Source organism: Theropithecus gelada, chromosome 13 (genome assembly GCF_003255815.1).
Source record: "Theropithecus gelada isolate Dixy chromosome 13, Tgel_1.0, whole genome shotgun sequence".
NCBI lineage: Eukaryota > Metazoa > Chordata > Mammalia > Primates > Cercopithecidae > Theropithecus > Theropithecus gelada.
The window spans coordinates 45,993,813-46,019,176 of NC_037681.1; the positions used below are offsets into that span (position 1 = coordinate 45,993,813).

Here is a 25,364-nt window from a genome sequence, read left to right on the forward strand (position 1 = left end):
AAAAAAAAAAAAAAAAAAAAAAAAAAAAAAAAAAAGACTAATAAGAGTTGAGAAAGAGTACTAGATTCAAAATTGACATACTAAAATCAACATACTAAATGATACAACTGAATAATGGCTGGGAAAAGGTGATTCTGGCATCCACAGAAAGTAATTATGCTGGAGTTTCTGGTTGACATTGCTGGAAATGAGGGGGTGGGGTTTCCAGCAGCAGATATTATAGTCACCCATGCAATTCCTCCTGTGAAGAAACAGAGGAGACTCAAGAAGTCACACTCACCAAACATCTCCCAGACTGACTGTTATCCTTAAGTCAGAGGATAATTCATATGAGGTTTCTGTGTAAGAGTAGTAACATTCACAACGAAGTAAACCCAGTTCTTCGCAGGACTACTTCAGATCTCCACCCCATCACGCCAGCATGCCCATGTGTATTTACTTAAGGCACCCCAGCCTCTTCTTAGTATCAGGAATTACTGTGTCTATGTATTTGGTTTCCTATTTTGTCTGCTTCCCTTTACTAACATGGACATTTCATGAAGTGAGGTCAGGGACTGTGTTTTGTTCTCCTTTGTGGCCCTAGCACCCAGAATAGTGCCTGGAGCATAGTAGATCCTCAATAAATGCACTAAAAGTTGAAGGGAAAAGATGACCCCTATGCTGAGTTTTGAAGGGCAGGCAGGAGCAGTGTGCCGGGTGGTGGAGGCAATGGTATTGTGCAAAGGCACAAAGGCATGAAACCATATGATCTGCAGGAAAGCCAATTCAGTATTGCTGGGAAGTAACACGCAAGGCATGTGATGGAAAAATTGGGAACTACTGGGCAGAGCAAAAAAGGGGCCAGAAGGGCCTTGTTCGGCAATCTTAGGAGTGGGGTCCTTCCCATTAAAGTGATGAGAAGCAAGTAAAGGAATGTAAGCAAAGAAGTAGCACAGATTTAGGCCAAGCACAGTGGCTCACACCTGTAATCCCAGCACTTTGGGAGGCCAAGACAGGCGGATCACTTGAGGTCAGGAGTTTGAGACCAGCCCTGCCAACACGGTGAAACCCCGTCTCTACTAAAAATACAAAAATTAGCCAGGCGTGGTGGTGGGCACCTGTAATCCCAGCTACTCAGGAGGCTGAGGCATGAGAATCACTTGAACCCAGGAGGTGGAGGTTGCAGTGAGCCGAGATTGAGCCACTGCACTCCCGCCTGGATGGCTGAGTGAAACTCCCTCTTAAAAAAAAAAAAAAAAAAAAAAAGAAGTAGCACAGATGTATATAATTCAATCTGGTAGCTGATCATAGACAGCAGATTTGAGAGGGTCAAGACTGGAAAAAGGGATCAGGAAATTATTGCTTTAGTTCAGAAAAGTACCAACAATTAAAAAAAATTAGTAATAAATACAACCATCCATATTAAGTATGTACTACTCACTCATACTTACGTATGTGTCAGGCATTGTGTCAAGTGCTTTATTCACATTATCTCATTTAATCTTCACAACAATTCTAAGAAGTCAATGCCATTCCTGCTTTATGGATGAGGAAACAGAGGCCCAGAGAGATTAAGTTAACTTGCCTAAGGTTATTCAGTCAGGAAGTGAGGCAGCCAAGATCCAAACTGAGCAGTCTAACTGCAAAGCTGGACTCAAAGCCACTGTGGTGTGATGAACAGAATCAGACTCATGTACATAGTAAAAATCAGATGCCTTCTGATTTCTTTGGAGGTAGAAGGTGAGGTAGAGGGAAGTGACTCCAAGGTGTCTGGCTTGGATTACTAGCCATTAGAAGCTCAGAACTACAAAAGTCCGTAATGATCACCCAGTTGGGCTACCTATCCAATGCCGAAATTTCTTCTTTACCACCTCTAACAAATAGTTATCCAGCCTATGACTAACAGGACAACACACGGCTTAGCTGAGTCAAACTCTGCCTACCATTACCAAGACCCTAAAGATATCAAATAAGTTGGGAGTTGGGTCTTCGGAGACTTTTACCCACTGATTTTCATACTGCGATATGTAGAATTCTAGAATTCTGCAAGGACCTTAGAGGCTATCTCAGGCTGGCCCTTTCTCCCCTCTCCTGCTTCAACCAAGCACTACCAATTTTATAATACTCTTATGTTAAGGGTCCCTGTAAGATTTCACTGGGAAAAAAACAGTACAGTACTTTTGAAAGGTTTCATAATCACTGGTCCAGACCAATAACCCCTATTTCATGGCAAAGGAATTTGAGGTCCAGCAAATGCGACCTTGAGTTGGTCAAGGTCACATGGTCATGGTCACATAGACAAGCAGTTACAGAGCAAAACAATCCTGCAAGGATTGGGAACCACCCCACCTCTCTTAGCCATCTTCTTCTCTCTGTTTGAACTGTATAAAACAATGTAATTTTTAACAGAATATTTAAAGTTAAAAATATATCAAAATACACATTCATTCTTTTTAGTTTTCCAGTATCTCTAGGTGTTGCCCTAACACTTGGTCCTCTCTGTCTCAGAACTGGTATCTAGTGGAAGGTAATTTATATAATGTATTAATCACCACCTGCAAGCTCACGGTAACAATGGAGTTACAGCAAGAGATCTAAATTGACTGGCATGGTACAAAATCACAGGCATTCTAGGTAACATTTCTACCTTATTATTTATGGCCTTGCCTAAGAAAGCAAGTCAATTCTATTAAAATATATGCTTTGGCTTGGGGTCCTTCAACTCCATGATTCTTTTACTCCCATTCTTCCCTCTTTAAAGCTTAAAACTTGTAACTGATTAAAGCTATGACTTGATTTAAAAAAAAAAAAAAAACACACACACACAAACATTCCTGCACATACGAACAAGGACTCAAGACTCACGCATTTCTAGGAACAGCTGCCTCTTCTCTGCCATGGTCTTCCGCTTGTTCCCACTTTCCTCAATCATCCTAGAGACAAAGAAAGATACAATAAACCACTGTATAATTTGACAATTCAATCAAGTGCTAATCATTCTATTGTGAAGAGGTACAGGAAACCAAGTTGCAAATGCACATTTTAACAGAGTATCAGTAAAAATAAACTGGAAGCCTGATTCAGAAAAAGATAAACCACCGTCCTTTTATTTGATAGCTTGTAAAATATTGTAAATCAATACTTACATGAGCTCATACAATTGCTTACTGTGCTAAAAATATGGGGCTGTCTTACTTCTAACTTTATTTTCTCTGCAGAGTCCTGGATTAGTTGAAGTAACTTCCCATATCTCTACTGTTTTATATCGATAAACATGTTACTAAATATAATTTAGAAAATAAATATAATGAAACGCTGTAATAAAGGACATAAGAACAGTTAGCTTATACATAAAATATATATGAATATTCAATTTCATATTAAAGAAATCAGGTATTAATCCCTGATATGGTTTGGCTGTGTCCCCATCCAAATCTCAACTTGAATTGTATCTCCCAGAATTTCCATGTGTTGTGGGAGAGAGGTAACTGAATCATGGGGGCTGGTCTTTCCTGTGCTATTCTCGTGACAGTGAGTAAGTCTCATGAGATCTGATGGGTTTATCAGGGGTTTCCGCTTTTGCTTCTTCCTCATTTTCTCTTGCTGCTGCCATGTAAGAAGTGCCTTTCACCTCCCACCATGATTCTGAGGCCTCCCCAGCCATGCGGCACTGTAAGTTCAATTAAACAGAAAGAAAGAAGAAAGGAGAGAGAGAGAGAGAGAGAGAAAGAGAGAGAGAAAATAAACTCTTCAGAGCTTTCTTTTTTTTTTTTTTTTTTGAGACTGAGTCTCACTCTGTCGCCCAGGCTGGAGTGCAGTGGCGCGATCTCAGCTCGCTGCAACCTCCAACTCCCAGGTTCAAGCAATTCTTGTGCTTCAGCCTCCCGAGTAGCTGGGATTACAGGTACGCGCCACCATGCCTGCCTAATTTTTTTATTTTTAATAGAGATGGAGTTTCACCATGTTAGCCGGGCTGGTCTCAAACTCCCAGTCTCAAGTGATCCACCCACCTCAGCCTCCCAAAGTGCTGAGATTACAGATGTGAGCCACCGTGCTCGGCCCTGTTCAGAGCTTTCTTCCAGACTCAGTGACCTGGGACTAGAGTGTGGGAAGAGGGTAGATGTGGTTCGTTCACCTGCCATCTTAGATCTTCCCAATGTGCCTTTCACTCCTTCTCTTGACAACTGCCTTCTGTATCTTTCCTTCACTTTCTTCTACTACAGATCATTTTTCTCCCTTTTTTCCCCTCATTCTTCCACTTGTATCATCCTCCAGCTTAATCACCAAAACCCTATCAGGTAGATATAATGCCCATTTTACAAATGAAGAAACAAACGCTCAGAAAAGACAAATTACTTAATCAAAGATACAGGGACTGATAAGTGGCAGGGCCATGAGATTCCAAAGCTCATGTTCTTTCCACCACACTTTAAAGCAACATAACCCCCTGCTCACAAAACACATTTCTGAATTACTCTAGGTGAGTTCTGTCATAACACAATCACCTTTAGAGATTGGCCTGGTTCTCAACCAGGGACAATTTTGCTCCCACGGGACATTTAGCAATATCTACAGTCAGTTTTGGTTGTCACAACTGGGAGGGTGCTACTGGCATCTAGTAGACAGAGGTCAGGGACACCGCTCAACATTCTACAATGCACTGGAGAGTATTCCACAACAAAGAATCATCCAGTCCAAAACAGCAATAGTGCTGAGGCTGAGAAACCTTGTGACAGACCATGTAACAGAATTTTAAAAACAGTAAACATTCAAAACCAGCCAGTATTAAATTTAGCTATTTGTTCAGTATGATATTCAACGGCAAAAGAGTTGGCATCCTGAATTCTAACAATAGTTTTCTTTAGCCTTGAAACTCACCTTGTCACTCAATTTCTGCATCTCAAGTTCATCATTTGTCAAATGGACATAAAGGGGATACCTTTTGGAAAGCAATGTGGAGTAACAAAAGAATGCGTGTGGCCGGGCGCGGTGGCTCAAGCCTGTAATCCCAGCACTTTGGGAGGCCGAGACGGGCGGATCACGAGGTCAGGAGATCGAGACCATCCTGGCTAACACGGTGAAACCCTGTCTCTACTAAAAAATACAAAAAAAACTAGCCGGGCGAGGTGGCAGGCGCCTGTAGTCCCAGATACTCGGGAGGCTGAGGCAGGAGAATGGCGTAAACCCGGGAGGCGGAGCTTGCAGTGAGCCGAGATCCGACCACTGCACTCCAGCCTGGGTGACAGAGCAAGACTCCGTCTCAAAAAAAGAAAGAATGCGTGTTTTAGTCAATTAAACTAAAAATACTAGCTCCAACACTGGAAAGATTACTTAATCCTTCTGAATCTCGGATTCATCATGTATAAAACTGTGATGATCACGAGTACCCTCCTCACAGATTGTTGTGAGGACTCACAGCAAATGCCGAGAACAATTCCCAGCACACAGTGTTCCCCAAGTGTTAGAATGGACCAGCACACCAAACTGATGCTAAGAAAACTGTGTTACTCAACAGGAGCCATAACACTGATATTATCTGTTGACTGAACAGGCGCAGCCTTTAATCCATCACCAGGCTACATGAAGGTCTAACTGTCCAGTTTCTAGTTGCCAGCATCTGCATTTCTTTGCCTGCAGACAGACTGTGCTAAAAATTAGACCCAAGTTCCTACTGTGAAAGCAAGCAAATTACAAAACTGAATTCACAGTCCTGACAAGATTCTTCTGAACCCTCCAGGCCAGAAGCAGCTTTCTTCCTCTTACTACAAGAGGGCGGTCTCCCCTGACTAAAAACTATGCAGAGGTCTCAGCTGGGATGCCTGCCTCCAAAGATGCCTACCCTCCCGGAGATATGTGCCTACCTCCCTCACTGCTTGTAGGCTAACAACCAGGCATTGTCAGAATAGGGAGGTACTGGCCCTCCTTTTGATGAAAGCACTGATCCACCAACATAGTATGATATGATGAGATGTACTGGCAAGAACTGGAAGAACATACCTGGATCTTGAGAGTGCTGAACTTGGAGGTCAAGTATAAGGCTGGCAAGGAAATGTCTGTTGACATGGGCCACTCTTCCATGACTCACAATTTAATGTTCCAAAAAGGGCATCCGGAGCCAGTCCTAACATGCTGCTAGAATGGCTCATTTAAGGCGGAAATGTTTCTAATAATGTCTTAAAGGAAATAAATTGAAAATCCCGGAACTGCATGGCAAGGTATTAAGGAAGGAGTCAAAAGAGTGTCCCTATATCCCCTAACCCCTACCAGATACACTGGCCTGACAGCACCTGAGGGCTTTCTCTATCCTCGAGTCCATTTTGTTCCCTGCGTGGCACGCCTCACGTGTAGATCTACCACCTCCTGAAAAAATCTTAATCAATGATTGAAAGAGATGGTATATAAATACTCCACCTACCTTTCCCCTAAAGGACTATAACTATAAGACACAAGTTTTACATTTGCTCCTGGAGTTTCTCAGTGGGAATGCTGTGAAAAAATCAGTACCTGGTTGATAACAAATCTTGTATTTGCAATCTTTGCTGTCTCCCCTCTCCTATCTCACTTCCCACTGCCCTACTGGCTTTTCCAAGGATAACCTCCAAAACAAAATACTTGCATTTAAATCCTTGTCTACAAGTCAGCTACTGGGGGAATTAAGGCATTAGGTAGTTTCATTTCAAGCAATCTTATAATTCAGGTTACACAAAATCCAAATTAATGGGATACACCAAAACTGAGATTACTATAAACCATTTCCCTAGGCCCAGTCAACGTGACTCCATGCCAGTGCTTTAAGTACACTAATGCCTGTATCTTTGTAATTATGCTTTTAACAGTTCCATACCTAATAAGGGTATATCTACTCTAATACCACAGCTGATGAGATGCCCTTGCCATTCTGATATAACCTTGAAGACTAATACTACCACAAATGTAAGTACCTCTCTCTACTTCCTCCCACTTGAACTCCTAGCACTCTGCCTTTTCTTAGCCACACAATCTAGAGATAACCAATATCATTACCTTCACACTAACTCTAATTTCAAACCCTGCCATTTCCTTCCTCATAATCACGCTCATATCCACCCTCTTTTCCCATTTCAACTGCCAAAATCTTTGTCCACACTAATGCACAAATAAAATTCTATGACCTCAGATTCTATGATCTCAGAATCCCCCACCCCTGTCTTCCTGTAGTTCATCCTGTGGGCATAGAGAGAAATCCAATAGGCACATTTATTGAAACATATCTGGTCTTCAGTGGGTCCGAATCACCCTACTCAGGAGCTTCATTTCACCCAATTTAAAGAACCAGAACACAGCTTCAGTCTACAAAGTATAAAGAAGGCCAGGGTCCTAGCTATGCAAATGTAACGAAGTTTCATAAGCAAAGTTTCTTAAATCGAAAAGGGTTGAAACTTGGCCAGGTGCAGTGGCTCACGCCTGTAATCCCAGCACTTTGGGAGGCCAAGGCAGGCAGATCACCTGAGGTGAGGAGTTTAAGACCAGCCTGGCCAACATGGTGAAACCCAGTCTCTACTAAAACACACACAAAAAATTAGCTGGGTGTGGTGGTGCATGCCTGTAATGCCAGCTAATTGGGAGGCTGAGGCAGGTGAATCTTTTAAACTCAGGAGCCAGAGGTTGCAGTGAGCTGAGATGGTGCCCCTGCACTTCAGCCTGGGCAACAGGGTGAGACTCCATCTCAAAAATAAATAAATAAAAGGGTTGAAACTGAAAGTTCCTAAAAGAGGCTGTTTAATATCCTAAGCCCAAAGCAAAACCAAATGAATGGGTTTGGAAAGCACAACCCATGAAATAAAAAAATCAATAGATTGGATTTTATCAAAATTAGCTGCCCTGCAAAAGATACTATTAAGTCAATGAAAAGACAGGCAACTGAGTGACAGAAAATATTTTCAAAACACATATCTGATGAAGTACTTGTATACAAATTATATAAAGAACACTGGGCACGGTGACTCACACCTGTAATCCCAACAGGATCTGGAAGGCTGAGGTGGGGAGATCACTTCAGCCCAGGAGTTCAAGACCAGCCTGGGCAACATGGCAAAAGCTCATCTCTACAAGAAAAACACAAAAACCGCCAGGCATGGTGCACACCTGTATTCCTGGCTACTCGGGAGGCTGAGGTGGGAAGGATCACTTGTGCCCAGGAGTTCGAGGCTGCAGTGAACTGTGATCGCACCACTGCACTCCAGCCTGGGTGACGAAGCGAAACCCTGTCTCAAACAAACAAAACTCATAAAACTCAGTAACAAGACAACAGCTCAATCAAAAACAATCAAAAAATCTGAACAGAAAGCTTACCAAAGAAGATACACAGATGGTAAATAAGCATATGAAAAGATGTTCAACAACATTTATTATTTGGAAATTACAAATTAAAACAACAAAATAACACTACATACCTACCAGAGTGGTTAAAATAAAAACAACTGACAACATCAAATGCTGACAAGGGCCGGGTGCAATGGCTCATGCCTGTAATCCCAGCACTCTGGGAGGCCGAGGTGGGTGGATCACCTGAAGTCAGGAGTTCGAGACTAGCCTAGCTAACATGGCAAAACCCTGTCTCTACTAAAAGTACAAAAGTTAGCTGGGCATGGTGGCGCACACCTGTACTCCCAGCTACTCAGGAGGCTGAGGCAGGAGAGTTGGTTGAACCTGGGAGGCAGAGGTTGCAGTATGCCAAAATCGCACCACTGCACTCCAGCCTGGGCAACAGAGTGAGACTCCATTTCAAAAAAGAGAACAAAAAAAATGCTGACAAGGATGCAGAGGCAGCAGGAACTCTCATCATTGCTGATGGGAATGCACAAGCAGTTACGTTGTAAGAAACCTGGCAGTTTCTTACAAAGCTAATCACAGTCTTACATGTGATCCAATAATTGCACTGCTGGGTATTTGCTCAACTGAGTTGAAAATTTATGTCCACACAAAACCTGCACCCTAATGTTTACAGCTTTATTCTTGATTGCCAAAAGCTGGAAGCAATGATGATGCCCTTCAATAGGTGAATGCATAAATAAACTGCAATAGTTCATAAATGGAACATTGTTCAGCAATAAAAAAAACAAAGTATCAAGCCATCAAAAGACATGGAGGAACCTTAAATGCATAATGCTAAGTGAAAAAAAGCCAGTGTGAAAAGGTTACATACTGTATAACTCCAATTTTATGACCTTCTAGAAAAACAGAAACAGGAAAATGATCAGCGGTTGCCAGAGGTTTGGGGGAAGCGGGTGGTGAACTGAGTAGGTGAAGCACAGGGCAATTTTTAGGGCAGAGAAACTATTCTGTATGATACTATAATGGTGAAAACATGACACTATGTGTTTGTCAACACCGACAGAACTTTACAACACAAAGAGTGAATCTTTATTTTTTAATCTTTTAACTTTTTATTTATTTATTTTGTATAGACAGGGTCTCACTATTGTTGTGCAGTCTGGTCTCAAACTCCTGGGCTTCAAGCGATCCTCCCCACTGCTTCTCAAAGTTTCAGGACTACAGGAGTGAGCCACCACACCAGCCACAAAGAGTGAACCCTAATGCATGCAATTTAAAAAAAAAAAATCAGAGGATCCCAGAATGAAATGCAGAGTGTGACAAAGCAATCCAACTGTATTACATATGTATGAAATGACCTCGTTGAAGAGGGTGGAGAAAAGGTAGTGACAAGAATGTGGAAGGACTGAGCAACACCATCAAACAACCAGAGCTAACTGACATCTAGAGAACACTCTACCGACAATAATGAAACGTACATTCTTCTTAGGTGCACGTGAAACATGTACCAAGAAAGACCAGCTCTTGGGCCATAAAACAAACAGTAACAAATTCAAAAGAATTAAAATCATACAGCGTATGTTACCTAACCATAATGGATTGAAACTAGAATTCACTAAAAGAGACAAGTCAATGAAATCAAAAGCTGGTTCTTTGAAAGGATCAATAAAATTGATAAACCTCTAGCAAGACAGAAAAACAAAAACAAAAACAAAAGGGCATAAATTATCAATATTACTAACGAAACAGGGGAAGTTATCACTATAGAACACACGAACATTAAAAGAAACACCATAGAAATATTATGAACAATTCCATTCTATACATACAACAACTCAAATAAAACTGACCAATTCCTCAAAAGCTACAAATTGCCAGAACTCACCCAGGATGAAACAGATAACCAGAATAACCCTGTAACTACTGAAGACATTGAATTTGTAGTTTTTTTTTTTTTTTTTTTGAACCTGTGAAAGGAATCTGCAAGCCCAAATCTACAAGATCTCTTCCAGATAACAAAAGACAAGCAACACTTACCTACTCATTTCGTAGCCAGCATTACCCAGATAACAAAACCCAACAAAGGCAGAGAAAAAGGAAAACTACCAATCAGTGTTCACGAATATTGTTCATTCATTTTCATTGCAAAAGTCTTCAATGAAATATCTGCAAATGATATCCATGAATGTATGAAAACTTATTACAAAACCATAGTAATAAAAAAACAGTGTAGTATTGACACAAGGATAGCAATAGGAGTCAACGGAACAGACTGAGAGTCCAGAAACATATTCTTACACCTATGGTCATGTGATTTTCAACAAAGGTACCAAGACAATTCAATAGAGAAAGAATAGTCTTTTCAACAAGTGGTGCTGGAATGAAACTGCAGTATATTCATACAAATCGTGTACAAAGGAATATTGTTCAGCCATAAAAAGGAATGAAGTACTGAAGCATGCTACAACATGGATGTACCTTGAAAATGCTATGCTGAATGAAAGACGCCAGTCATAAAAGACCACGTATTATATGATTCCAATTCTATGAAATGTCCACAACAGGTAAATCCATAGCAACAGAAGATTAATCATTGGTTTCCAGGGCTTTGTGGAGGGTTAACAGGGGGAGGGTGAATAGGGAGTAACTGCTAATGAGTACAGGGTTCTTTTTAGGGATGATGCAAATGTTCTGAAATTAATAGTGGTGGCTGCACAACTCTAGAAATACACTAAAAACCACTGAATTGTAGGTTGAATTATATAGTATGTGAATTATATCTCAAATAAGTTAAACAGAAAAAAGATATCTTGGTTGACTCTCTTTTCGGACTCAGCCCGCCTGCACCCAGGGGATTAAAAAGCTTTACTGCTCACACAAAGCCTGTTTGGTGGTCTCTTCACACGGACGCACATGACATTTTGGTGCCGTGACTCGGATCAGGGGACCTCCCTTGGGAGATCAATCCCCTGTCCTCCTGCTCTTTGTTCCGTGAGAAAGATCCACCTACAACCTCGGGTCCTCAGACCCATCAGCCCAAGGAACATCTCACCAATTTTAAATCGGGTAAGCAGCCCCTTTTTACTCTCTTCTCCAACCTCTCTCACTATCCAACCTCTTTCTCCTTTCAATCTTAGCGCCACCCTTCAATCTCTCCCTTCTCTTAATTTAAATTCCTTTCATTTTCTGGTAGAGACAAAGGAGACACGTTTTATCCATGGACCCAAAACGCCAGCGCCGGTCACGGACTGGGGAAGGCAGCCTTCCCTTGGTGTTTAATCATTGCAGGGACGCCTCTCCGATTACTCACCCACGTTTCAGAGGTGTCTGACCACGCTGCAGGGATGCCTGCCTTGGTCCTTCACCCTTAGCAGCAAGTCCCACTTTTCTGGGGGAGGGGCAAGCACCCAGATCCCCTTCTCTCCCTGTTTCTTCCCCTTCTCTGCTTTTCTGGGGGAAGGGCAAGCACCCCGACCTCTTATTTTTGCACCTCAACCTCTTATTTTTGCACCCCGACCTTATTTTTGTGCCCCAACCTCTTTTTGTGCCCCGACCTCTTATTTTTGCGCTGCAATCCCTTACTTCCATGCCCCAACCCCTTTCCCGCTTTTCTGGAGGGCAAGAACCCCCGAACTCCTTCTCTCTGTGTCTCTACTCTCTATCTTGGCTTGCCTCCTTCACTATGGGCAACCTTCCACTCTCCATTCCTCCTTCTTCTCCCTTAGCCTGTGTTCTCAAGAACTTAAAACCTCTTCAACTCACACCTGACCTAAAACCTAAACGCCTTATTTTCTACTATAATGCTGCTTAACTCCAATACAAACTCGACAGTAGTTCCAAGTAGCCAGAAAACGGCACTTTAGATTTTTCCAACCTACAAGATCTAAATAATTGTTGTCGTAAAATGGGCAAACGGTGTGAGGTGCCTGACGTCCAGGCATTCTTTTACACATCGGTTCCCCCCTAGTCTCTGTTCCCAATGCGACTCGTACCAAATCTTCCTTCTTTCCCTCCCGCCTGTCCCCTCAGTCCCAACCCCAAGCGTCGCTGAGTCTTTCCAGTCTTCCTTTTCTACAGACCCATCTGACCTCTTCCCTCCTCGCCAGGCCCAGCTAGGTCCCAATTTTTCCTCAGTCTCTGCTCCCCCACCCTATAATCCTTTTATCACCTCCCCTCCTCACACTCGGTCTGGCTTAGAGTTTCGTTCCGCGACTAGCCCTCCCCAACCTGTCCAGCAATTTCCTCTTAAAAAAGTGGCTAGAGCTAAAGGCATAGTCAAGATTAATGTTCCTTTTTCTTTATCCGACCCCTCCTAAATCAGTTAGCGTTTAGGCTCTTTTTCATCAAATTTTAAAAAAAAGTTAGCCCAGTTCATGGCCTGTTTAGCAGCAACTCTGAGACGCTTTTCAGCCCCAGACCCTAAAAGGTCACAACGCCGTCTTATTCTTAATATACATTTTATTACCCAGTCTGCTCCTGACATTAAATAAAACTCCAAAAATTAAATTCCGGCCCTCAAACCCCACAACAGGACTTAATGAACCTCGCCTTCAAGGTGTACAATAATAGAGTAGAGGCAGCCAAGTAGCAACTTATTTCTGAGTTGCAATTCCTTGCCTCCACTGTGAGACAAACCCCAGTCACATCTCCAGCACACAACTCCAAATGCCCGAACGGCAGCTGCCAGGGATTCCTCCAGAACCTCCTCCCCCAGGAGCTTGCTATAACTGCCAGAAATCCGGCCACTGGGCCAAGGAATGCCTACAGCCCAGGATTCCTCCAAAGCCGTGTCCCATCTGTGTGGGACCCCACTAGAAATCGGACTGTCCAACTTGCCCAACAGCCACTCCCAGAGCCCCTGGAGCTCTGGCCCAAGGCTCTCTGACTGACTCCTTTCCAGACCTTCTTGGCTTAGTGGCTGAAGATTGATGCTGCCACATCTCCTCGGAAGCCTCCTGGACCATCACAGACGCTTTGGGTAACTCTTACAGTGGAGGGTAAGTCCGTCCCCTTCTTAATCAATACGGAGGCTACCTATTCCACATTACCTTCTTTTCAAAGTCCTGTTTCCCTTGCCTCCATAACTGTTGTGGGTATTGACGGCCAGGCTTCTAAACCTCTTAAAATTCCCCAACTCTAGTGCCAACTTGGGCAACATTCTTTTATGCACTCCTTTTTAGTTATCCCCACCTGTCCAGTTCCCTTAGTAGGCCAAGACATTTTAACCAAATTAGCTGCTTCCCTGACTATTTCTGAACTACAGCCACATCTCATTGCCACCCCTCTCCCCAACCCAAAGCCTCCTTTGTGTCTTCCCCTCGTATCCCCCACCTTAACCCACAAGTATAGGATACCTCTACTCCCTCCTTGGTGACTGATCATGCACCCCTAACTATCTCATTAAAACCTAATCACTCTTACCCCACTCAATGTCAATATCCTATCCCACAGCATGCTTTAAAAGGATTAAAGCCTGTTATCACTCGCCTGCTACAGCATGGGCTTCTAAAACCTATAAACTCTCCTTACAATTTCCCCATTTTACCTGTCCTAAAACCAGACAAGTGTTACAGATTAGTTCAAGATCTGCACCTTATCAACCAAACTGTTTTGCTATCCACCCTGTGGAGCCCAACCTGTACACTCTTTTGTCCTCAATACCTTCCTCCACAACTCACTATTCCGTTCTTGATCTTAAAGATGTTTTTTTCACTATACCCCTGCATCCTTCATCCCAGCCTCTCTTTGCTTTCACTTAGACTGACCCTGACACCCATCAGGCTCAGCAAATTACCTAGGCTCTACTGCTGCAAGACCTCAAGGACAACCCCATTACTTCAGTCAAGCCCAAATTTCTTCCACATCTGTTACGTATCTTGGCAAAATTCTCATAAAAACACATGTGCTCTCCCTGCTGATCGTGTTCGGCTAATCTCCCAAACCCTAATCCCTTCTACAAAACAACAACTCCTTTCCTTCCTAGGCATGGTTAGTGCAGACAGAATTCTTAGACAGGAGCCAGGACTGCGTCCTGTAGTCTTTCCGTCCAAACTACTTGACCTTACTGTTTCAGCCTAGCCCTCACGTCTGCGTGCAGCAGCTGCCACTGCTTTAATACTGTTAGAGGCCCTAAAAATCACAAACTATGCTCAACTTTCTACAGTTCTCATAACTTCCAAAATCTATTTTCTTCCCCAACCACCGCTCAGGACAATGCTTATGCTGATAAGTTAACTAAAAAAGCAGCTAGCTTCCAACTTCTATCCCTCACGGCAGTTTTCCTCCTTCACATCGGCCACTCCCACCTACTCCCCCCGCTGAAACTTCCACCTATCAATCTCTTCCCACACAAGGCAAATAGTTCTTAGACCAAGGAAATTATCTCCTTCCAGCCTCACAGGCCCATTCTATTCTGTCGTCATTTCATAACCTCTTCCATGTAGGTTGCAAGCCGCTAGCCTGTCTCTTAGAACCTCTCATTTCCTTTCCGTCATGGAAATCTATCCTCAAGGAGATCACTTCTCAGCATTCCATCTGCTATTCTACTACCTCTCAGGGATTGTTCAGGCCCCCTCCCTTTCCTACACATCAAGCCCGGGGATTTGCTCCTGCCCAGGACTGGCAAATTGACTTTACTCATATGTCAGAAAACTATAATACCTCTTGGTCTAGGTAGACACTTTCACTGGATAAGTAGAGGCCTTTCCCACAGGGTCTGAGAACCACACTGTGGTCATTTCTTCCCTTCTGTCAGACATAATTCCTCAGTTTGGCCTTCCTACCTCTATAGAGTCTGATAACGGACCAGCCCTTAATAGTCAAATGACCCGAGCAGTTTCTCAGGCTCTTAGTATTCAGTGAACCCTTTATATCTTTTACCGTCCTCAGTCTTCAGGAAAGGTAGAACAGACTAATAGTCTTTTAAAAACACACCTCACCAAGCTCAGCCACCAACTTAAAAAGGACTAGATAATACTTTTACCACTTTCCTTTCTCAGAATTCAGGCCTGTCCTCGGAATGCTACAGGTTACAGCCCATTTGAGCTCCTGTGTGGACACTCCTTTTTATTAGGTCCCAGTCTCATTCCAGACACCAGACCAACTTAGACTGCACCCCAAAAAACTTTCATCCCTACTGTCTTCTGTCTAGTCATACTCCTATTCACCATTCTCAACTACTCATAAATGCTCTGCTCGTGTTTACACTGCTAGTTTACACTGCCAGTTTACACAGTTTCTCCAAGCCATCACAGCTGATATCTCCTAGTGCTATCCCAAACCACCGCCACTCTAAGTTTCCTCTTAAAGTAAATAAATAATCTTTGCTAGCAAGGCTATGCTGAGCCTCCTTAAGCACTCCAATTAGATGTCCTAGGTCCTCCCAATTCTTAGTTCTTTAATACCTGTTTTCTCTCCTTTTCTTATTCAGACCTTGTGTCTTCCCGTTTAGTTTTTCAATTCATACAAAACTGCATCCAAGCCATCACCAATCGTTCTATACGACAAATGTTTCTTCTAACGACCCCACAGTATCACCCCTTACCGCAAAATCTTCCTTCAGCTTAATCTCTTCCACTCTAGGTTCCCACGCCACCCCTAATCTCGCTTGAAGCAGCCCTGAGAAACATCACCCATTCTCTCTCCATACCACCGCCCCCAAAATTTTCGCCACCCCAACACTTCAACACTATTTTGCTTTATTTTTCTTATTAATATAAGAAGGCAGGAATGTCACGCCCCTGAGCCCAAGCCAAGCCATCGCATCCCCTGTGACTTGCACATCTGCCCAGATGGCCTGAAGTAACTGAAGAATCACAAAAGAAGTACAAATGCCCTGCCCCGCCTTAACTGATGACAGTCCACCACAAAAGAAGTGAAAACGGCCTGTCCTTGCCTTAAGCGATGACATTACCTTGTGAAATTCCTTTTCCTGGCTCATCCTGGCTCAAAAATCTCCCACACTGAGCACCTTGTAACCCCCACTCCTGCCTGCCAGAGAACAACCCCTCTTTGACTGTAATTTTCCTTTACCTACCCAAATCCTATAAAACAGCCCCACCCTTATCTCCCTTCGCTAACTCTCTTTTCGAACACAGCCCACCTGCACCCAGGTGATTAAAAAGCTTTATTGCTCACACACACACACAAAAAAGGAAAAAGATATCTTGCTACACATAACCCTTGGGTAATTGTTTTCACTAAATATATTGCTAAGATTCACCCTATTGTTTATTTATTTATTTTTTTTTACCGCCGTATAATTCCAAAACTGCATTTTAATCTACTCTCCTGCTGATGGAAATCTGAGTTGTTTCTAGTTTTGTTTTTTCTATCATGGACAGTGTTGCTACAAACATTGCTGTATGTGTCTCTTGCTGCACAAGGTCAAGAGTTTATCTTGGGTGTATATCTACAAAAGGAATTGCCAAAACGTTTTTTAAAGCGCACCAAAGTATATTCCTGTCAGTGGTATATCAGAGTTCCTGTGAATTCACAATCTCTCCAACACTTGGTCCACCAGGCTTTTCAAATTTTGCCAATAGCATGGGTATATGATTTCATCTCATTGTGGTCTTGATTTGTATTTCTTTGATCACTAATGAAAGTGCCCATCTCTAATATGTTTACTGGTCATATGTGTTTCCTTTTCTGTGAGGTGCCTGTTTACGTCTTTTGCAATTAAGCTTTTGTTACAGTAGTCTTGAAATATCTTTTAATCTCAACATAGGGAAGGACTTTCTAAGCAAAAGTTTGCCTAAGTTAAACTACACTTTTTAAAAACTCTATGTATCAAAACTCATGAGAAAGATGAAAAGACAAGTCACAAACTGGGAGAAGAGACCTGCAATGCATATAACCAACAACTGGTATCCATGATATGCACAGAACTTGTATAAACCGATAAGAAAATTTGACATAAGATATAAGCAGGCAATTCACAGAAGAGGCAACAAAAATGGAAAACAAATATATAAAAAGTTGCACATAATAACTCAAGACTAAACTATAATATCTAAGGATCCACAGTTGAGGTATAAAACCATAAAGAAATTCAAGGAAGGGATTACTATACAAACTAGGACAGTGATTGCTCTGGGAGGAAAGGAAGGGGCTATGACTGGGATGAGGTACATGGAGCTTTTAAAAGGGCTGGCAGAATTTTTAAGCTTTATGGAAATATTATTTTTTATGTATTCTCTTGTAACTTTTTTCACTTAATATTTTGAAATTGATCCATCGCGATGGCAGGTTTCTTCACCTGGATGAAGATGACATAAGTGTTTGCTCTACGATAATTCACTAAGCTATAATTTTTTTAGTATCTGTTTTATTCTGCAACACAAAATTTACAAAAATATAATTTACCTATCACACACATCAAATGAAAAAAATGAGTCTGAAAATATCATTTATATTGGCAAAAATATGAGGTGACGTGAATTCTCATATATAACCACTTTGAACAGCAAAAGCAGTATCTAGTAATATTAAAAATGGACATAGGCTGGGCATGGTGGCTCATACCTGTAATCCCAACACTTTGGGAGGCCAAAGCGGGTGGATTACCTGAGGTCAGGATTTCGAGACCAGCCTGCCCTATATGGCGAAACCCCATCTCTACTAAAAATACAAAAAATTAGCTGGGCATGGTGGTGCGTGCCTGTAGTCCCAGCTACTCAGGAGGCTGAGGCAGGAGAACTGCTTGAACCTGGGAGGTGGAGGTTGCAGTGAGCCGAGATTGTGCCACTGCACTCCAGCCCGGGCGACAAGAGAGAAACTGTATCTCAAAAAAAATAGACAATGGATATATCTAATTACCCAGAAATTCCCCTTTTACAACTACATCCTAAGGAGACACATACAAGAATGCTTACGATGACACTATTTGTACACACAAAATCAGAAACAACCTAAACATACATCAACAGAAGCATGGGAAAATAAAATTATACTATAGTCAATCAGAATAGAATAAAGCAGAGCTACATTTATCGAGATGGATCGATTTCAAAATATTAAGTGAAAAAAGTTACAAGAGAATACATAAAAAATAATATTTCCAAAAAGCTTAAAAACATGCACATTAACAGAAGCAGGACTGGGACTATGGTGAGGTGAATGAGGCACCTAGGGCACAAAATGTAAGGAAGCGTCATACTGGGGGTCATGCAAGCCCATGACTGAGGGGCTCCTTACATTGGGGACCTAGGTGCCTCTTCATCTCACCCTGGCCCTGATCCTGAATATAACATACATAGATGCAAACACATACACACACACACACACACACACACACACACAGCAAAAGTATAAAGAAGTATATAGAAGGCCAGGCGCAGTGGCTCACGCCTGTAATCCCAGCACTTTGGGAGGCCTAGGCGGGCGTATCAAGAGGTCAGATGGAGACCATCCTGGCTAACACAGTGAAACCCTGTCTCTACTAAAAAATACAAAAAATTAGCAGGGCGTGGTGACAGGCACCTATAGTCCCAGCTACTCCGGAGGCTAAGGCAGGAGAATGGCATGAACCCGGGGGGCAGAGTTTGCAGTGAGCCGAGATCACACCACTGCACTCCAGCCTGGGCGACAGAGGGAGACTCTGTCTCAAAAAAAAGCATATGGAAATGGTAATCATCAAATTCAGAAAAGTGAGTATCTCTGGGGATAGAAACAGAATCGTGACCGCAGAGGTATACCAACTCCACTGGCTACATTTTCTCTCTTAGGCTGGGTTCTAGGTACAATATATTCTTTTTGTGTGTGTGTGCGCTCCATTTATTTAAGTGGAAATACATATTTTTTTAAATTTTACTTTAAGTTCTGGGATACATGTGCAGAACGTGCAGGTTTGTTACATGGGTATACATGTGCCACGGTGGTTTGCTGCACCTATTGACCCATCATCTAAGTTTTAAGCCCTGCATGCATTAGGTAGTTGTCCTAATGCTCTCCCTCTCCTTGCACCCGACCCCCCAACAGGCTCCTGTGTGTGTTGTTCCTCTCCCTGTATCCATGTGTTCTCAGTGTTCAACTCCCACTTATGAGTGAGAAAATGTGGTATTTGGTTTTCTGTTCCTGTGTTAGTTTGCTGAGAATGATGGCTTCCAGTTTCATCCATGTCCCTGCAAAGGACATGAACTCATCCTTTTGTATGGCTGCATAGTATTCCATGGTGTGCATGTGCCACATTTTCTTTATCCATTCTATCATTAATGAGTATTTGGGTTGGTTCCAAGTCTTTGCTATTGTAAATAGTGCTGCAATAAACATACATGTCCATGTGTCTTTACAGCAGAATGATTTATAATCCTTTGGGTATATACCCAGTAATGCCACTGCTGTCAAATGGTGTTTCCGGTTCTAGATCCTCAAGTAATCCCCACACTGTCTTCCACAATGGTTGAACAATATATTATTCTTTATGCTTTATATGTCCTATTTCTTTATAATATTTTAGATCATCTACTTTCAGTATATTCTCTGGTAAGTCTTATCCTGAGAGTTTTAGCAGGGGGGAAAGGCAGTTCTCCATATATTTTATTATTGAAACAGAGTATACCAAATACCATAAGCTCTGTACTTTTATCCAAATATACATGAACTCTATAATATGGTACAATAGCCATGATTTCAAATCTTTAGCAACGTGTTCTACCAGTATCTCAACAATAGTTGCTAATAAAGGATACATTTCAATTTTATACCAAACTCAAATTACTTATCTATATATTATTTCAGCCACTGTTACCAAACAGGAAGAACAAGAATTTATGGCTTTTTGCCTTTTATTCCTAAACCTCAAAAAGAACTTCTAAAAATGTATTATTAAGCTTAATAAAATGTTAAGGTACCGGATTAACTAGAGCATGACTACCAATCACTGAAAAATGTCAGTAAGTCTGTCTTTCTATTCTGAATGCTTAGTTTTTAAGTATCTCAATTTATAACATTAGCCCATAATATCATTAGTAAATACCTTCAGGCACAATGTACTCAACGGTGTATATAAATCCATATTTTAAATAGTATTTTTAGTAATTCTAAGCTATTTTTTATTAATGCTTCTTCATCAATCTGATGAGATCACCATTGTTTTTATATTTTCCATTTGACTGACAAGTTCATAATATAAATAGAAGTATCCACTCTGTTTCTTTCTGGCTGTTCACATGTGTTTGCATTATTACTTCAACCTTCAGTTGACTCTGAAACTTCAATATGCATTTTCTTTGCAGGAAACTTTGTGAGCCATTTGTCTATTTTGCAAGGTTCATTTTATTCAAATCAGGTAATATGATCTGGAAGACCACTAAACCCAGCAGAGGTGAACTAAACCATGTGCTAAAACAATATAAGCAGGTAAATAAGGAGGATCACAGTATCAGCCCCTCCAGGCGGTGGGGTTCCCTAGCTTACCATACCTGACAGACATCATCAGACACAGATGAAGTAAAGTGTCAACCTATGGGTTAAATACTGGTAAAACTTGATTGCTCGTATTTTCTTGTAATACCCTGCCTAGAGGATCATTTTACATACCTCCCACTTTGGAGACTATTGCTCTTTTTAAAAGTAGTGAGAAGACAAGACTGCACTGAGCTTGAGGAGATTTTCAGGATTAGGGCTGTTAGAAGTAGAGAGGAAACTAAGAGTCTAAGTGGTCAGGTAACTTGGCCTGAAGTTGCAAAGCCAGGAATCTGGAGTTTTGACGATGACGATGCTAAAGCCCATTTTCTTTCTACTGTGTCACATCGCCCCCTGCAGGGCAACATGAAGCTTCAAGGAATAAGGAAAGAATACAGGTCCCAAAACTGTGGTACTGGATCAGACCTTAAATCACGGAGTTAAGTAGGGTCTGGAAGAGAGTGCAGCAAAAAGTTTGGATCCTTGTTAGTTCTTACACTCTGTTCTATTCATAGAAGATAGAATGTTTCAGACCTGGACTACGTCTACACGTAGAAGTTTCGTAACTCCCACAGTAAAGACTAAAAGAAAAGGAGAGGTGGCTTTGGAAGTGTCGCCAGAATGTCTCTGTACATGCCTTGGCGTTAGACAGCCTTTATTTCCTTTGAATATTTTTGTTAATTTCTTAACCCTGCCAGTTCTCAGCTACGTCAAAGCATCCGAGTATTGAAATTTCTTACGTAAGTTCACCACTTCCCACCATCTCCCTGTCAGTTTTTCTTTGGATGTCCATTTAATTAAGAAGTCAGTGAGGGGCCAGGCGCGGTGGCTCATGCCTGTAATCCCAGCACTTTGGGAGGCTGAGGCGGGCAGATCACGAGGTCAGGAGATGGAGACCATCCTGGCCGACACAATGAAACCCGGTCTCTAATAAAAATACAAAAAATTAGCCAGGTATGGTGGCACGTGCCTACAGTCCCAGCTACTCGGGAGGCTGAGGCAGGACAATCCCCTGAACCCGGGAGGTGGCGGTTACAGTGACTGGAGATCGCGCCACTGCACTCCAGCCTGGGTGACAGAGCGAGACTCCAACTCAAAAAAAAAAAAAAAGTAGTTAGTGATGACTAAGACTCTCATTAACACTTAGTTATAACAAGCCAAACTTTATTGAAAGAGAACTTCCTTGCTTATTTCAGAAAAATTCTCAAATATCCTTCCTCTGTAACTTCTTTTCTCTCCTTCTTCAGATTTAAAAAAAAAAAAAAAAAAAAAAAAAAAAAAAAAAAGGCCAGGGATAATAAATGTTCATAAAACCTTAAAGATTTGCTTTTTACAAATCTGAGAGGGTTCTCCAGGTTCCAATAAAAAAATTCAGTAACTGCACTCCACTACAACAAAGAGTTCTGAGTAGCTAAATATAACCTCACAGGGCTGTGGTAATTCTTAAATAAATAGCATGTAAAGCATTTAGCACGATAACTGGCATCAGGTAAGAGCCCAATAAATGTTAGCTATTATTATTGATATTATTAGTACTATTCAAATATAGTGAAGTTACAATATTTAGTCCAACCCTGATTACTACAGCATTTCAGTCCTATTTTAACTTATATATAATGTTAATATACAAAAATTCAAGTTTAAAATATGTTTTATTTAAAGGTTGTGAGGTTTTCATGTTAAAAATGAATTAATAAGTAAATCATATACATCTGTTTCTCTCAGTTACCTACAACTCAGAGAGGTCTGTCCTACTCTTGACATGTTAAAGAGGAGGAAAAATAATTTCAAGAAATGCCCCCAAAAAAGGCCTCCATAAAATTCAACACCCAATTAAAAATACTTACCAAGAACAGAAGAAAACTTTCTTAAATTGACAAAAGACATCTTCCAAAAACCATCAGTAAACATCATATCTAACAGTGAAACACTGGAAACGTTACCACTCAGCAAAAAGATTAAAATGCCCATTATCATACTTATTCTTGTACCGGAGGGCCTAGGCAATGCCATAACAAAGAAAAAATTCTTCGTATAAAGTTGAGAAAGGAGCTTGGTTAATTAAATCTTCTAGAAAGTGGCCCAGTAAGTACATTCTTTGATGCATCCTCTCTGCTCTAAATACACAATAATGGATAAAATATTTTTTAAAATATTTTTTAAAAATTAAGTTCAAAACCAAGACAAACCTCTATTTGGAGAAACAGAATAGATACACAAAGTTGCAAGCAGGACTGAAGCTCTAGGCTTGCTGGATCCTGAGTCTAGAACCAGGTGTACACTTCCTGTGGGGTAGTAAAAACAGAAAGTAAAGGAGGATGAAGAAATGGAGACATCTGGGCCAGACCCACTGCTTAAGACCAGCAATGATGCTGGAGCTGAAAGGAAACTAAAAAATACTGCTGCCAAGCTCTGCCTAGAACTACAGTTTATCTAATACTCTAGGCTTACATAAGTGGGAAGATACAAACAGCCTCAGGACCAGGAACTGAGTCAAGACTCATACTGTATGAGAAGATCGAAAATAGCCCAATTAACTCAAAGGGCAGGACCCTTAGCCCACAATTATCGTATCTGATTCTAGACTGAGGTCCAGTAGGTCAACTGAAGCACCTGAAATATCACCACACAGAGGAGAGTGGGCACAGAAGATAAGAAAACAAAATCTAAAGCACTCACCCTGAAAATGGGTCTGTCATTTGGCTGGGTGTGGTGGGTCACGCCTCTAATCCCAGCACTTTAGTAGGCTGTGGTAGGCGAATCGCTTGAGGTCAGGAGTTCGAGACCAGCCTGGCCAACATGGTGAAACCCTGTCTCCACTAAAAATACAAAAATTAGCCAGGCGTGGTGGCGGGCGCCTACAATCCCAGCTACTTGGGAGGCTGAGGCAGGAGAATCACTTGAACCTGGGAGGCAGAGGCAGAGGTTGCAGTGAGCCAACATCGTGCCACTGTACTCCATCCTGGGTAACAGAGCCAGACTCCATCTCAAAAACAACAACAACAAAAAACAAGACTCTGTAATTCAAAACTTCAAAACACATGAAGAGATATACTGAAAGACAGCCAACAAAACCAATAACTGAGTATTATTCCAGGTGAAGTTTAATTTTACAGAACAGTCTGACAGACCTATTATATAAGTACATTTAGGGTACTTGGACAAAAATTGTAAAAATTATTGGGAATGCAAATGGTACAGTCACTTTGAAAGATAATTTAATAGTTTCCTACAAAGCTTAATATATTCTTACCATTTGACCCAGAAATCACTCTCCTAGGTATTTTCCCAAGTGAGTTACAAACTTAATATCTACACAAAAACCTGCACACAGATGTTTATAGCAGTTTTATTCAAAAACTGCCAAAAACTAGAAGCAACCAAGATGTCCTTCAGTAGGTGAACGAATAAACAAACTGTGGTGTTTCCATGAAATGGAATATTATTATTCAGCACTAAAAAGAAACGAGCTGGCCGGGCACGGTGGCTCATGTCTGTAATCCCAGCGCTTTGGGAGGCCAAGGCAGGCAGATCACGAGGTCAAGAGATCGAGACCATCCTGGTTAACATGGTGAAACCCCATCTCTACTAAAAATATAAAAAATTAGCCGGGTGTGGTGGCGGGCGCCTGTAGTCCCAGCTACTCAGGAGGCTGAGGCAGGAGAATGGCATGAATCCGGGAGGCGGAGCTTGGAATGAGCTGAGATTATACCACTGCACTCCAGCCTGGGCGACAGAGCGAGACTCCATTTCAAAAAAAAAAAAAAGAAAAAGAAAAAGAAATGAGCTATCAAGTCACAAAAAAAAACTTAGAGGAAACTTAAATGCATATCGCTAAGTGAAAGAATCCAATCTGAGTTGGCTCCATACTATACGATTCCAAATCTATGACATTTCCAACTCTGGAAAAGGTAAAACTATAGCCATGTAATGACATTTATTCTGTCTGTACTGCTGAGTATTTTACAAGTGAACCACTTGCAGAGTTGTAGCATGCAGTCATGCCATGTAATGACATTACATGTAATGCCATGTTAATGATACATGACATTATGCATTTGTCAAATCCATAGAATATACAATACAAAGAGTGAACTCTAAATCATAAACTTTAACAACAATATATCAATATTGGTTTATCAATTACAATAAATGTAGCATACTAATGCAAGATGTTAATAGGAGAAACCACACGGCAAAGAGTGGGTACATGGAAACTCTGTTCTATTCAGCCATATTGGCCACAGTTGTGTTAATCTATTTTTATTCCATTATGTATATTGTTTTAAAAACGGTATTACTGATAATTGCACTTGAGCACATACACAAAAGAAATGGAAACAGAGACTTAAACAGACATATGGATACCAATGTTCATAGCAGCACTCCTTGTAATGGCCAAAACAGGGAAAGAACCCAAATGTCCATCAATGAATGAATAAACAAAATGTGGTATATGCATACCATGAAATATTATTCAGCCTTAAAAAGGAAATGTTGACACATGCTACAATATGAATGAACTTTAAGCACATTATACTAAGTGAAATCAGCCAGATACAAAAGGGCAAATCTTGTAATGACTCCATTCATATGAGGTACCTAGAGTAGTCGAATTCATAGACAGTAAGTAGAATGGTGGTTGCCAGGGGCTGAGGGAAGAATGG

The 25,364-nt window shown here is 41.4% G+C and overlaps 1 protein-coding gene across 25 annotated transcripts in view; it reads right to left on the reverse strand.

Moving 5' to 3' along the window:
• DTNB (dystrobrevin beta) overlaps positions 1-25,364 on the reverse strand; it is a 300,791-nt gene that overhangs the window by 270,746 nt on the left and 4,681 nt on the right. For 24 of the 25 annotated variants that reach the window (XR_003115265.1, XM_025353993.1, XM_025354010.1 and 21 more), the window contains exon 2: positions 2,845-2,912. Coding sequence is in view for 19 of the 25 variants with exons in the window: in XM_025353993.1 (XP_025209778.1) it covers positions 2,845-2,911 (67 nt within the window). In the remaining 6 variants the exon portion in view is untranslated. Of the gene's footprint in view, positions 1-280; positions 483-2,844; positions 2,913-25,364 lie in introns of those variants that run through there. The other variant, XM_025353999.1, reaches the window with a different exon arrangement.